The 12,331-nt window shown below is 39.8% G+C and overlaps 1 protein-coding gene across 2 annotated transcripts in view; it reads left to right on the top strand.

The window, feature by feature from the left end:
* exd2 (exonuclease 3'-5' domain containing 2) overlaps positions 1 to 9,280 on the top strand; it is a 61,069-nt gene extending 51,789 nt beyond the window's left edge. For both annotated transcript variants that reach the window (XM_087990109.1, XM_087990110.1), the window contains exons 7-10: positions 1,788 to 1,894; positions 3,665 to 3,800; positions 6,288 to 6,644; positions 8,191 to 9,280. In XM_087990109.1, the coding sequence (XP_087846235.1) occupies positions 1,788 to 1,894; positions 3,665 to 3,800; positions 6,288 to 6,644; positions 8,191 to 8,407 (817 nt within the window). In that variant the 3' untranslated portion in view covers positions 8,408 to 9,280. The remainder of the gene's footprint in view (positions 1 to 1,787; positions 1,895 to 3,664; positions 3,801 to 6,287; positions 6,645 to 8,190) is intronic.
* Positions 9,281 to 12,331: the final 3,051 nt, after the last annotated feature.

Raw genomic sequence — 12,331 nt, 5'->3', positions numbered from 1 at the left:
ACTATTTTCTTGCCTTATCCCCTTAACATTTGATTCTTTAAAAGATTAGAAATCTGTCTTCCTCAGCCTCAAAGAATTCTTAACCATCCGGCTTTGACAGGCCTCCATAATAAACAATTCCACACACTCTTTGGAACAAAATATTCCTCCTCGTCTCTGCCTTAAATGAATGGTCTCTCACAAGGGAAACCACGTCTCTGCATCTACCTTGTCAAGACCTCGAAGAATCTTATGTTTCAATAAAGTGCCCTCTCATTCTCCGAAACTCCAATGCGTACAAGCCCAAACTACTTGACCTCTTGACTCTCTCATAAGCAAGTCATTCCATTCTTAGGATCAACCCAATGAACCTTCGCTGGACTATCTCCAATACTAATACATCTTTTTTTACATTAGGGGAAACCAAATCTATTCATGGTATTCCAGATCTGGTCTAACTTGTGAACTTTGTGAAGTTTTAGAAAGACTCCCCTGTTTTTATAATCCATTCCCTTTGAAATAAAGGCCAGTATTCCATTTGCTTCCTTATTAGCTGCTGAAATTGTCTGCTGACGTTTTGTGATTCATGCACTAGGACCCCAAACCTTTCTGCAGGTTTCTGTAGTCTTTACCCATATAAACAATATTGACCTCTTCTATTCTACCTGCCAAGGTGCAAAACTCACATTTTCTCTCATTACATTCCCTGTTTAGTGTTTTACATGACAACAGGTGGCACGGTGGCTCAGTGGTCAGCGCTGCTGCCTCACAGCACCAGGGACCTGGGTTCCAATCTACCCTCGTCGACTTGTGAAGTTTACACATTCTCCCCATGTTTGCGTTGGTTTTCTGTGGGTGCTTTGCTTTGGTTTCCTCCCACAGTCCAAAGATGTGCAGGTTAGGTGGATTGGCCAAGCTAAATTTCATATAGAACCTAGGGATATATAGGCCACATGGTTAGCCATGGGATAGGGTGGGATGCTCTTCGGAGGGTCGGTATGGACTCAATGGACCAATGGCCTGCTTCCACGCTATAGGGATTCTATGATTCCAGAGATGGGGAGGAAATGTTTCGTTTCTTAGCTTAATGCATGTTACGGTGTGTAATCCCTTTGTATAACACACAACTTCTTTTCAAAGTCTCAATAAATGTTTTACCTAAATGAAGATTTTAAAATGTTTTCTCTAAACTACTATTCAAAGAGTTAACTTTTCAAGAAAATCTTGGTCAGAAGTGGTTGGAATATTTCATCAGTATAGCTGGCTGAACAGTACTGTGCAACCTGGGAAGTTAAATATTCTGCACACTACTCAGCTGCACAATCCTGATGTAGTTTTCCTAGTCTCCAGCCTGAGCAAATTGATCAACCCAAAAATGAGATTTGTAGTCTGCAGGTAAAACTTCAGCAAGCATTAAAAAACGTTCTTGTAAATTCTGCATTTTATTTCATCCAAGTTTTTAAGAAAACTAGATTGCAGAGGTTTCGGGGGAATCATCGGTGAAAAGTTCTGAAAAAACATTGAAGGAATCCAGTAGTTAGTCTCCACATTAAATGCACAAATCTGAAAGTCACTTGCATTTGACATAAAGTGTGACAAAAAGCATGACATCAGCTTGTGCACAAGGGTAGTGAGTGCAGACATAGCATTTTCAAAGACTAAGGTTGACTGTCATTGGTTCGAATGTTAACCTCTGTTAGCACATGGAGCTGTGCTATTCATGGCAGATGATTGTTCAGGTCCTCTGCAGGTGTGTTTCTGATGATTACTTCATAGGGAATCATTGCTAATTATTTCACTTTTTTCAGGAAATCGCCTCTCTATGACAATTGCTTCCTCCATGCTCCAGATGGACAACCTCTGTGCACCTGTGACAGGAAGAAGGCTCAATGGTACATAGACAAGGGCATTGGGGGTAGGTTGGTCTTCAGTTTGAGAGCAAAAGAGACTGAACTATGCTGCCACTGCCGAGAACAATGAATTACAGAAGAATACTGAAAATAGTTGCATCTGTTATGGACAGGAGAGAGAGACAGACTGGACACACCCACACTCTCACACCCACACCCACAACACAACACACATCCCCCACTCCCAGGCATGTCCAGTTGACTGACGGCAAGAGTTGCAGGATTCCTTTAAGGTTGGTGTTGGCGCAGCAAGATGATCCTGGGGGTACAAGGAATTGGTCTACTTTGCAGGCAAATATAAGAATCTTTCTGGAACTAGGCTTCAGGGAGACTTGGACTCGTCGCAGCCTTGGCTATCAGTCTGCAGTGCTGCCTGCTGTTCTTTGTTGTAATGTCAAGAGCAGATTCCACCAAGGTTCAGAACTTCATAACCAGGTGAACTTTGGTTCTGTTGTTGACCCATTAAGGAGTCAGTTCCAACTTAAATAATTTCTACCTTTCTAATTGAGGATCCATTGTTCAATATTTTGACGACTCTGTGCATGTTAATCGTTCTATATTTTTAACAAGCTTTCTGTTCAAAGAAAACAGATAGAAAATAGGAACACAAATAGGCCATTCAGAACCTTGGAATCTGCTCTGCCATTCAGTATGATCATGGTTAATCATCCAACTCAGTATCCTCTTCCTGCTTCTCCTCATAGCTTCTAATCCCTTTACCCCTCAGAAAGATATGTCCCTACTATAAGATCTCCTCCTTGAAAATATTCAATCTGTTGGCCTCCACTCCATTTTCTGTGGCAGGAAATTCCATAGGCTCACCACTCTTGGTGAAGAGATTTCTCCTCATCTCAGTTCTAGTTGGAAGTGAGAACTGCAGATGCTGGAGATCAGAGTTAGATTAGAGTGGCGCTGGAAAAGCACAGCAGGTCAAGCAGCATCCGATGAGCAGGAAAATCTTTGCCTGAAATATCAGGCACTCTGATCTAGACTCAGTTCTAGGTGGCCTACCCCATATCCTTAAACTGTGACCCCTGGTTCTGGACTCCTGGATCTTCGCGAACACCCTTCCCACATTTATCCTGTCTGGTCCTGTTGAATTTTATAGGTTTCTGTGAAATCTGGCCTCATTCATCCAAACTTCAGTGAATATGGTCATCACTGATCCAGTCTCTCTTCATATGCCATCCCAGAGATCAGTTTGGTTAACCTAGTGAAAATGTGTCATTCCTTCTCTCTTTCACATTTGAAAGTCAATACACAGCTAAGAGGTGCATTGTCAGTTCCCCTGTTGTATTCTATAGGTTCACACTTGGGAAAGAGCAACAGTGTTGATATTGTTCTTTCTCACAATGTGAGCAATTTTTAAGATAAGGGCTGCAAGTGCAAATTCCAGCAGAACAGTATTGGGATGGGGTAGGGAGTGGTGTTCTCCCACATTTTTGTTACGAATTATTAGTGAGGTAAGCCCTGGCTGATCTCTGCAGGTTCCTTTAAATTTCCGTAGTCGAGTGACCACTTCTTCCTGCTGCTCTTTGGTCAGGACTGTTAAATGGGTGTTTAAGTTTTCTAAGATTCCTGTGTCTGTCATCCTAGCAGCCTGGGGTTAAAGCAGGGGATCCCCCTGTCTATCCTTTTCAATTGACTCCATTTGGCTGCCATCAGATGTGTCCACATTAACCTGAATCGTGGCTAGGAAGGTGATATGATTTTTTTGTTCCTCAAATCTAAAAGTGTTGTGTTCTGAGTTTGAATGAACGTGTGTTTTTATTTAGAGCTCATCAGTGAGGACCCATTTGTTGTGAAGTTGAAGTTTGAACCATCAGGAAGACCTGAATCTCAAGAAGATTATTATTTGACAACCAAGGAAAACCTTTGTGTTGTGTGTGGCAAGAGAGAGTCTTACATCAGGTGAGGTGGTGTTGGACACTGGAATAAACATTGATATCTCTTACTCATCCGTCATAGCTAATAGAGATGCTTTTGTATATTTCCGTACATATTATTTACTTAGAACTTTGGATATTTTGCTTGCCCTGACCTGATTGTATAACACTTATTATAAATTAGACTTCATCTTACCCTCAGCTTTACCAGGCTTCAGCACTTCCACATCAGTCTGCAGCACTTCCACATCAGTCTGCAAACTGGTTTTGGAATATGTCGTTTTGGAATATGCTGACATAAGGCATTGACTTGATAAACAAAAGCATATTATGCTTGTGCAGTACCCTTAATGTTATGGAATGTTAAAGTAAAGCACTTTAGGTGAAGCATTATCAGAGAAAATTTAACGATGTGAAGTGATCGTGGAACAGTCTAAACACACATTGGTCGAAGAAGTTTTTCAAGTGTGCCTTGAAGGAGAGAGACGTGGAAGGAATTCTGCATTCTGAGGCTCATGGTAGCTGAAAGCAGACCTATCAATGATAGAAGACATAAAAGGGACATGAGGAATTTTACAACTCATTTCACCCACAGGGTGCAGGAAAGATGTAGTAGGATGTTAAAGTTATGAAGAGAGATTGGATAGACTGGGGTTTGTTTTCCTTAGAGCAGAGGAGACTGAGGGGGTCATGATTGGGATATGTAAAATTTATGAGGAACATAGACAGGGCAGACAGGAAGGGGCATAGGTTTAAAGTGAAGGACAGGAGGTTGTTTTTCACCCAGAGAGTGGAAATTTGGAACTTCCTGTCTGTAAGGATGATAGAGACAGAAACTCTCATAGTATTTGCAAAGTGTTTAGATGTGCACTTACGATGCCAAGGCATACAAGGCTGTGGGCCAAGTGCTGGAAATAGGATTACAATAGTTAAATAGGTCGTTTTGACTAGCGAAGACATCCTGGGCTGATGGGCCTTTTTCAGTGCTGTAGACCTCTATGACTGTGGAGTAAATATTGAGCAGAGGACGCTGGGTAACTCCCCTACTCTTCCTTGGAATAGTAGGTTCTTCTAAGCTCATTTGAAAAGAGAGATAGGGCCTTGATTTAAGGAGGTAGGCAGCATGTTAGACAAAGCTAAACAATCCCAAAATCAATTAATTAGTCCTGCCAATCTAGCCATAAATCATGATGGACAAGTCAATAACTAACTGGAGGAGGATATCTTTGAAAAAGGGGATTTGGTTTGCTTGCAGGTTTTTATGCCCAATGCTTTCTTATTTTACTCCTGTGACAAAACTGCTACTTAAACCCAGTCAAACGCGGTTACTGGACGTTTTTCTTTAATTCCCAAATGCATTTCATGACAGATTATGTCTCGGAAGGTTCAAATTCCGAGTTTTCAAAAGTTACAGTTCTTGTGTAACCAATGAGCAAACATCCGCTACAGAGGCACCTCGATTATCTGGCATTCAGATATCGATTATCCAGTAAGATGGCAACGTCCCGATGCTCGGTTAAACTATGTTATCCTGTATTCAATTATTTGGAATTCGATTAATAAAACGAAATACTGCCCACCTGGGTCCTTTGGATAATCAAGGTTCCTCTGTAGTTTTCATTTGCTTCCAGTTATTAAAAAAACACATTGTCTTTTTCCCTCTGCATTACAGTAGTCCAAGCTTCCATTTTCCAATTTACATTTTTAAAATAAAACATAGTTATTATAACTTCTGTCTGTAATGAGGTCAGAAGTCAGGATATCCGCTGATGATTGCGGTGTTCAGTTTTATTCACAACTTCTCAAGATAATGAATGCAACAAAGCGTGGTCAACAGCACAACCTGGGCTGACAGATGGTGAGTAATACGTGCAATAAACAGATGCAAGGCTAATGACCACTTCCAAAATCATCTTTTGATATTACATTAGTCAGATTCCTCACCATCCATATCATGAAGATCGCCATCATCCAAAGCTTAATTAGTCTAGCACACATTTTGACTGCAAGAGCAGATCAGAGGCTAGCTATTTTCGACCCATAACAAATCTCCTTACTTGCAAAACTTTTTGACCACCTACAGGACATGACCCGGGATGTGATTGAATACTTCCTACTTAAGTGCAACAATGCTGAAGCATGTCAGCACCATCCAATACGTAATACATGGTTATCACTCCAACCATCATTTTGAAGAGTCACTTGCACTGGCACTGGATGTATGCAGTGTGTATCAGAGGGTTATAGTACTCAAGGAGAAAGGGAAAGTTAAGACTGAGGTATTTGAGGAAAGGCATTTCTTTTAATATTGACGTGTTGCCAGACTGGATGCCAGTGCAGATCAATGAGCGTAGAGTGATAGATACATACTAATGTGAAGTTATAGTTTCTCAAGGTGTGATTAATGCAAACATTACTCAATCATTCCCATTCTGGCTACTTTGGGTAACCCATATTTTCAGTTTTCATTCCAACTATTTTATCTAAAATTCAATGATTTGTGCTTCTTTAGGAAGAACATTGTTCCCCATGAATACCGGAGACACTTCCCGGTCCAAATGAAAGACCACAATTCTCACGACGTCCTGCTCTTATGCACTGCCTGCCATGCCACCTCGAACTATTATGACAATGTTCTAAAGCAGCAGCTGGCTGCAGAGTTCAATGCACCGATTGGTTGTGAGGAAAGTGTTCGCCTACTGGAGGATCCGGGTCGCAGGCGGGTGCGTTCTGGAGCACGGGCCTTGCTGCGTGCTGAGGGCCTTCCCCAGACTCGGAGGAAAGAGCTTCAGGATATCCTGAAGGCTTTCTATGGTAAGGAGACATTGACAAGGGAGATCCTTGAAGAAGGAGCGTCACTGGAAACGCGGTGAGAGAACTTTTGATTCCAATCTTACCTTTACTCTAAGCAATTTACAGTTATCTTGTGCTTTAAGTGTAGTAAGAACATCCCAAAATGGTTCACAGGGACCTTAATGAGTAACAACCAGCCACATGAGGCAGTAGAGCTGATGACTAAAAAAGATTAGTCTGTAAGAAGTTCATTTTGAGGTGTGCCTTAGAGAGCGAGAGAGAGAATGTGCACAAGGCAGAGGTTTGAGGAGGACGTTCCAGAGCCCAGAGAACTGAAGGCTTGGCAGCCATTTCTGGAGTGATAGGATACGCAAGAGACCCAGAATTAGTTGAAAGCAAGGTACCCTAAGGGTTTGGGGTCTGGAGAAAGAGGTTATTGCAGGTATAAAGGGGTGAAACCAGGGACATAAAGAAGATGACTTTAAAATCATAGTGTTGACAGATTGGGAATTGGCATAGGTCAGTGAGCAAAGGATTGGCAGGTGAAGAAGACTTACTGCAAATAAGAATTAAACTGCTGAATTGCTTCCTTCCCCTCATGAAACCTTGATCAGCTGGGAAATGGACCTACAATTTTATAGACAAAGAAACAAATGTCAATGCATTATACATGTATCTCCCAATGGGTGATATTCCATGCTACAGTTGGAATGGGGGCATTCATCGTAACCCTCATATTCAACATTAAAAATCCAGATCATTTTATGTGCACTGAAGTACAAGGAAGTAATTAACTGTCCTCTGGTGAACTTGAGTTTAGTATTGGACTTACAGTTGATTATTTAATACATTTTATTTTTGGTAAAGCATTGCCTAAATCTTCCTCTATGACTGCTGTTCTATATTGATGCCTTCATTTTCCAGTAAGCTCACTGGAATCCACTTCAGAAGTATCAGTCATATATTCCTTCTCTTCATGTTGGAAAATAATCTTCAATTATAAAACAAAAGGCTTCCATTTTCATAGTGCAGTGTGTCAGCACAGACAGCAGTGTGTCACTATTATAATCGAGGAAATTTGCAATGTTTCGCAAACAATGATGTGACAATCACCAGACAACCTGCTTTAGTTTGATAGGTGAGTGATATGTAGTGACTGTGAGAAGATAAAGATAGATCCACTGCCTAGTTCCAAATGGTCAATGGTTTTACTGGGACTACAACAGTAATTGGTGGGGAATTTGAAACCCTGGGTGTGTGTGTCAAGGGTCAATCTAAGGTTGCAGACTAAAGTGCATTTTTGGAGGTAAATCAGAGGAAGCTTTGCCTTAATGTGATTGCTGGGACTTTAGTTGCAAAGTTTTTCTTTGTTCCCTAACATGATGCTGCTATATTAATTTCATCATCAAAATCACAAAGAACAGGCATCATGGAAACGATCCATTTGGCCCAACTGGTATTTATGAAGCGTCATCAAGTGTATCAGCACAACCATGTATTTCTTTCTACTTAGAGGATTCTTGTGACTTTTAAATTCTAATGTAAATTTTGCCCTGACATGAGGTATGATGCATGAATCTAATGACTTTGCATTTATCCACTTCTCTTTTATCCTCTCTCAGGGTATTCAATGAGAGCTATGTCCCTCATGGTCTGAAAGTGACACAGTCCTGTGCAGTTGGCGGTCTCCGAGCCCTAATGTCTTTAGAAAAACGTTGGCGCCATCATTTCCTGGACTACATGCAGCCCCGGCACCTTCCACCCATGTGGTCTGTGGATCACAATCACAGCAAGCTCATCCGCAAGTATGGGGAGGACCTGAAGATCGAGTTGACGTAAAGAAGATGCAATTCAGTTCTTTGTTTTATTTTTGCAATTGCTTCTCAAGACTGTGGAAATGATCAATGCTGATGCATGAGCCACTTGTATCAACCTACTCGTGAAGCACTGGGAAGGACTGCAAGTTTTTTTTTATTAAATTTATGAAGGTGGGAGAGAGCTGCTGAAACGGTGAACAGTTAAATAAAACACTGAACAATTATCAAATTTTAACACATTTTAGAGGTTTGGTTTGCAAATATAACATCTGGTACAATGTCACTGAAAGTACATTTTTAAATTAGGGCTTTATTTAAAAAAAAATATTTTTTAAATAAAAACAATATATTTGAACCAGAGGCATAAGTGAATCTTCTGCTTGAGAGATGCAACAGTTTACAATAGCAGAGGGAACTTCCAATCTCAGTACATACCATCTGGAATACTGCAGGTTAGTCATTGTACCTGCTTTTGAGGATCACATAATCAGATTTTGTCAGAGTTGCTCATCCAGAACCGATCAGAACAGTAAAATATATTTTAGCTTTTATACAGTTTTCAAAGCTAATTCATGTTTCCCAGAAAATAGATGGGGGCTTTCCAAATATTTGATTCATTTCATTAGTAGAAAAGTGGTTTCAGAATAAAAATCTTTCTCTGCATTGTCCGAAAATGAAAATTTCTGTTATAACGTTTGTGTAGTTCTGCGGGTCCAGTTTGAGCCCAGCCCTTCTACAGGAGGACGCATCTTTCTTAACACGTTGTAGTTGTTCATCCCATGTAATCATGTCTTGGGTTAACACTGACTAAATGTGATGCATGTACATTCCTGATTCTTTGTTGCAAACGGTTTACCAAGTGAGCCTTCAATAAACACATCATTTACAAATATAAGTTAATTGTCTTGTGCCTGAATATTTTTCTCCCATCACCCAATTTAGTTCCCTGAGCAGATGATCTCATGAGCCACTTACACACAGCATTTTGCTTCTGTCCATCTTGAGGAATCCCATCCCATTATTTAGTTGTTGAGAAATGGGCAGATCACATGATCCAAGTAGTTCTCATTCATTAGGCAAACAATCATTCTCTCAGTTGACTTACATTGTCGATTGTCTCTGAATCTGCAGGTTCAAGCACAAAATCTAGCCGACATTACAGTGTACTAATGAGGGACCATTGTACTGTTGAAAGAAATGCCAACCCAATCTGTTTGACCGACTATCTTGATTTGAGTGAAAGATCGACAGACACTTTTGAAGAAGGCTATGGAAGTCCCTTGCTGTGTCCTGGCCAGCAATTAGTTTTCAATGAATACTGAGGCCTCATTGATATCAGTCATGATATGTGAATGAACTGAAGGCATACAGCAGTAAAGAGAATATGCCAAAGCATATTGGCGCTAGAACACAACCTTGTCTGACGACTATGCAACTCAGTGTTGTGATGTTGCCCTGGTGTAACTGACCCAACCCAGCATGCTATCATGGAAAGAGCATGGAAGTTTCAGCAGACAGGAAGTCTCAGCAGACAGCCAATTTTCCTCAGCTTAAATAGATTGCTTCTGCTTGCATGGTGAGATCAGTGAAGGCAATGTAAAGTTGCCTCCAGATGTGACTGCACAGCTTTCGTTACACTGATTCTGGATTTCCATTGTACCCAGACTGTTTCAGGGGAGAGAAGGAGAGTAGACGACAACCATAGCCTGTTCTAGTACTCCTGTTCTAGTACACAGGACCCTCCCCAAAAAAGATACAAGGAATAAAAATATGCTGGCAGTGTAACGATTTATTTAAATATATTTCACAACCATATATACTCATATAAAAATTGAATTTTTAGACTTTATTTTTTAAATTTAAATTTATGGCTTCGACTATAACTTGGATACTACTTTTAAAGGGGTTGAACTTCATCCTACCATCCAAAATACCATGTCATTAGCAGAAGCCCCACTGATCTCTAAACAAATAAGAAAAAAAACACAATGAATTATGCCAATTACCAGATAAAGACCATAGAAACAAAAATGAATTCGTAAGCTTTTGTTTATACATTCAAAAAGTGAAGTAGAAATATAATACGGCTTTAAATTACAATTACATGGTACATCTTAAACATGTCAAATTCAAAAGTTCATTAAAATCTTGCAAAATCACTGTTCAACTCGGTATGTGACTGTACTCCACGAGTGCGAGAGGGGAACTGAGCTCAGCTCAGCTGCAGTCAAAGGGATGTTGTCACTTGACTCTATCCTGATGCATCTTAAACTTTTACATCAAATTGGTGTGAATAGTACATCAAAACACATAATAGCATGAAAAAAAATCATTTCCTCATAATAACATTTATGTACAGGATAATTTCTTGACTTTCAAATGTTTACCTGTTATCTGTGAAGAACTAGGGTCGACTTTTACCCGAGATGTATGGAAAATTCTAGATGCTTTGGCTAAAAATAGGGGGTCGACTTTTACATGAGATCAACTTTTTCTTGAGTTTATATGGTAAGTTGAACAGATGATATGTTGAATTGGATTAGTATATGATATGCACAGAACATTTTTACTGATTGATTAGTCTCCTTGAGCAGATCACTACAGAGTATTTCTGCATTGTGGTGAATCCTTACATATGTATTGTTGAATAATGTAGGTACCTCTTAGAATAAATGCTATTTCTGTGTTTAGCTGACACCAGACCACGACGTTTTGTAGTTTTCCGTCTCTTCAATAGCTCCATTGTGTTTTGCCAGGATACTTTAAATATTAGAATTTTATCTTAGAGATAATGGTAATCATTTCAAGATGATGACTCAAATAAAGGCCATTTGCAGTCACCAATTTGACAGTCAAATGTTTACATACCAAGGCTGACTGTATTTCAAAGTAATTCATTATCTATATTGCTTGAGATATCTTGAGAGAATATATATTTCCTAAAGAGTTCTTCTGTTGGTTTGTTTAAATCATCTCCTAGGTCTGGATGGTTCACATCCTTTGCACTTTCTACGGCTGTTTAACCTTCAATCGTTAAGTGGGGTCACTCCCCTGTCGACGAAACTATTTAACTCGGATGTCTCATCCTATTAGTTCCTACCACTACATAAAACCACACAAGAAACCAAGACATTAAGTTATCACTTCAGCCAGCCCAGGGTATCGGACTTGGATCTTTTATGTTCAAGTCCTATTCCAGAGACTTGGACATAGAATTTGGAATGATACTGATGAATTAAGCATTAAGCAGAGACCAGTTGAGTGTCTGCAGTGAAAACCAAACACCATTTTCAAAAAGAAAAGTCATGTTTTATACAGTGCTCTGATAGTGTTTATCCCACAACCAAAATTGCTGAAGAACATATTTTATCACGTTTTCTAGGAAACTTGCTCTGCACAAATTGGTTTCTGTGTTTACCATGTTACATAGTGACTACGTTTCAAAAATATTTAATTGTTTTAGAGCACTTTGAGACATTCTGGGGTGGTGGAAAATGCTGTAGAAATGCCTCATCATTATATTTAATTGCAATTGCTGGGAACAGTGCAAAGAATGAGATGATTTGCATGAAATCAAGTGTCAAACTGACTTGGTGTTATGTTTTTAACCATAAGTCTGGGGCCAGACTTTTGAGAGTCAAACCCAGCTCTGGAGACCTTTAAAAATGGGCTGGACCTGGATATGGAGGTCCCATTTTGCAATGGAGGAGAGGGATGAGAATGACGCAGGTTGAAAACCGAACTGAGCACTAATTTTACCTGATGCTACTGAGTTCACACCAGCCGCATTTTCACCGTACCAAGGGCTTTAATTCACAAATTGTTGGATTACCCTTACGTATTCTTAAACAGGTGAATATATTGAAATGAATTTTTAAATCCCCACCCCTTTAAAATAGAAATAAAAGGCTAAAGCAGTCAACAAAAATTCTTTTAAAAACTCTTT

The sequence above is a fragment of the Chiloscyllium plagiosum genome, unplaced genomic scaffold, assembly GCF_037043375.1.
Source record: "Chiloscyllium plagiosum isolate Xiang-an unplaced genomic scaffold, Cpla_swu_hap1 HiC_scaffold_8, whole genome shotgun sequence".
In the NCBI taxonomy this organism is placed as follows: Eukaryota; Metazoa; Chordata; class Chondrichthyes; order Orectolobiformes; family Hemiscylliidae; genus Chiloscyllium; species Chiloscyllium plagiosum.
This window is presented reverse-complemented; position numbering and strand designations above follow the sequence as displayed.